The sequence below is a fragment of the Palaemon carinicauda genome, chromosome 25, assembly GCF_036898095.1.
Source record: "Palaemon carinicauda isolate YSFRI2023 chromosome 25, ASM3689809v2, whole genome shotgun sequence".
In the NCBI taxonomy this organism is placed as follows: Eukaryota; Metazoa; Arthropoda; class Malacostraca; order Decapoda; family Palaemonidae; genus Palaemon; species Palaemon carinicauda.
The window spans coordinates 79,544,438-79,546,937 of NC_090749.1; the positions used below are offsets into that span (position 1 = coordinate 79,544,438).

Sequence of the window (2,500 nt, forward strand, 5' to 3'; positions counted from 1 at the left end):
GATTTTTGAGTGTCCTTCTCCTAGAAAAGTTGCTTACCATAGCTAAAGAGTCTCTCCTTCCCTTACCAAGAGGAAAGTGGCCACTGAACTATTACCGTGCAGTAACCTGTAATTGAAGAAGAAGTGTTGTCAGGTGTATGAGGACAGAGGAGAATATGTAAAAAATAGGCCAGACAATTTGGTTTGTGTGTGTGTGTAGGCAAAGGGAAAATGAACCGTAAACAGAGAGAAGGATCCAATTTATTACTGTCTGGCCAGTCAAAAGACCCCATAATTCTCGAGCGGTTATATCTCAACAGGTGGGTGGTGCCCTGGCCAACCTACTACCATTCTTTATATTCAAGGTGCCATTGAGATGACACAACAACAACAACAACAAATGCAACCGTTTCTAGGCCACTTCAGGACAGCGTCTTCAGACATGTCCTCAATCATGTCTGTGATTTGACCATTTCATCACCACGATGGCCAGTGGGTATTGGGGGTAGGGGAGAGGTTATCCTTATCACTTACAGCAAACCAACCTAGTATTTTGGCCCTGGCTAGTACATCTTTACTGAGCATGGCCTTTAACAAACCCTATCACCACGTTAAGGTATCTACACTCAGAAAGGGAAGAAATGCCTGTCAGTGAGGATGATTCTATTCTAGTTATCAGAGGAATAGTGATCCAGTCTTTAAAATGGGGTTACCAATGAGATGATAATAAATGAAAAAATAATACCCTATGGAATATGAAGATGGTTGAGTATTTAATCAACTAATACATTGAGTAAATTGATGAACAAATTAAATAAATAAACATAAATGAGTGACTCTGACCTTTAGGAGGGACGTAGATATTGAGGTAGAGGCAATCCTCACTCTGTCTCTTCAACGCCGGCTGGTACTTTCTCAGACGGTCGTACCTGTCCTTCGTCATCCTAGTGAGGGCCTCTGTCTCATTAGACAGATCTGGGAATCTCTGCGGACATGAAGGACCGAAGTGGGTGGCTTCATGAACGCCCACCCATTGCGATAGCGCCCGCGTCGGGCTGAAGCGGTTTACTCCTATGGACGGCGTGGCATTGGGATACCCAGGTAAGTTGCTACCTGTAATTTTTCGTCAGTTACCTGCCGGTAGAAGCCACGGAGCTGTCCGTACTTGGTGGATATGGCGGGAGTCTTTGGAGGGCCTTTGCAAGAGATCAGGTCACATAGAATGGAGAAGTTTATCAAGAGGGTCAATGAAAAAACGTTGATTTGTTTACCTGGAGCAACGTTCCCGAGTTTCATTGTTCACTTGGTTTTAAACAAAGGACTCTAGTAGTCATAAACGTTTTTGAAGTTTTTTAATTAGAAACACTTTTTGAACAATTTTTACTCTCTTCTACGCGTTATAATTCTTAGTAATTTTATGATATCAAATAATATTTGAGTGAAATATAATTTCTATGAAGTTTATCAAAATTGTTGGTGGCGATCTTTTTCTTTAATTCATCAGCATTAGTAAAACAAAAAAATTATCAATTACACACAGATAAATTCGGTCTCATACAATCTCTTCTCTTGTTATGAATGGGAGTCAGTCTGCTTTTACAAACTCAGTTATGTCGAATAATGGCAATTGATTATCAATGTAATCTCTATCAAAAACTGCGTGTAGTAAAAACTAATGAAAATATAGCTAGGGAAAATTTGACATATTTTTATGAGTGAGTGTTTACTTTTGAACTCATTTCAATGAACTTGAATATATATATATATATATATATATATATATATATATATATATATATATATATATATGTGTGTGTGTGTGTGTCTGTGTGTATATAACATACAATAAATATATATATATATATATATATATATATATATATATATATATATATATATATATATATATATATATATATATATATATATATATATATATATATATATATATACTGTATGAATAAATATTATGAAAACTAAATTAATTTCCGATGAAAGTACAGAGACGCTAAATGAAGCTTATTTACGAACCTCTAAAGATTGTTAATGAATTTACGTACGTATGACAGACAATAAGGTTTTCCCAGGATACGCGACCGAAATTAAAAGAAGAATAAGCATGAGTCTATGAAAAGTATAATGCCTCTTACTCTAAGAAGAAATAAAACTACCATTATCAACTCACACAACATAAACTTAGCCTTACTAAAGTCAAAACAAAAGCTAGTTACAAATCAAAGAATTATGGAAAGAGAAATGATGGGACTAAAGTTAAGAAACAGAAAAAAGAGCAACATAGATACGAGAGCAAACTAAAGTAGAGGATATTTTAACAACATGCAAGACAATAAATGGAAGTTGGCATTACATATAATGAGAATGAGAGATAATAGGCGGAAAAAAATAACCGGTTAATAGAAACTGCAAACGAAGCCGCGGAAGGAACAGAAGACGATGGATTGACCAAATAGAAAAAAAGATGAGGGTTAAGAAAAACAGAAAAAGTACAAACAGACGAGAG

The 2,500-nt window shown here is 35.6% G+C and overlaps 1 protein-coding gene across 1 annotated transcript in view; it reads right to left on the bottom strand.

Moving 5' to 3' along the window:
• LOC137619095 (neuroligin-4, X-linked-like) overlaps positions 1-922 on the bottom strand; it is a 52,490-nt gene extending 51,568 nt beyond the window's left edge. The window contains exon 1 of the mRNA XM_068349286.1: positions 823-922. Coding sequence (XP_068205387.1) covers positions 823-922 — 100 coding nt within the window. The remainder of the gene's footprint in view (positions 1-822) is intronic.
• Between the last annotated feature and the right edge of the window lie 1,578 nt (positions 923-2,500).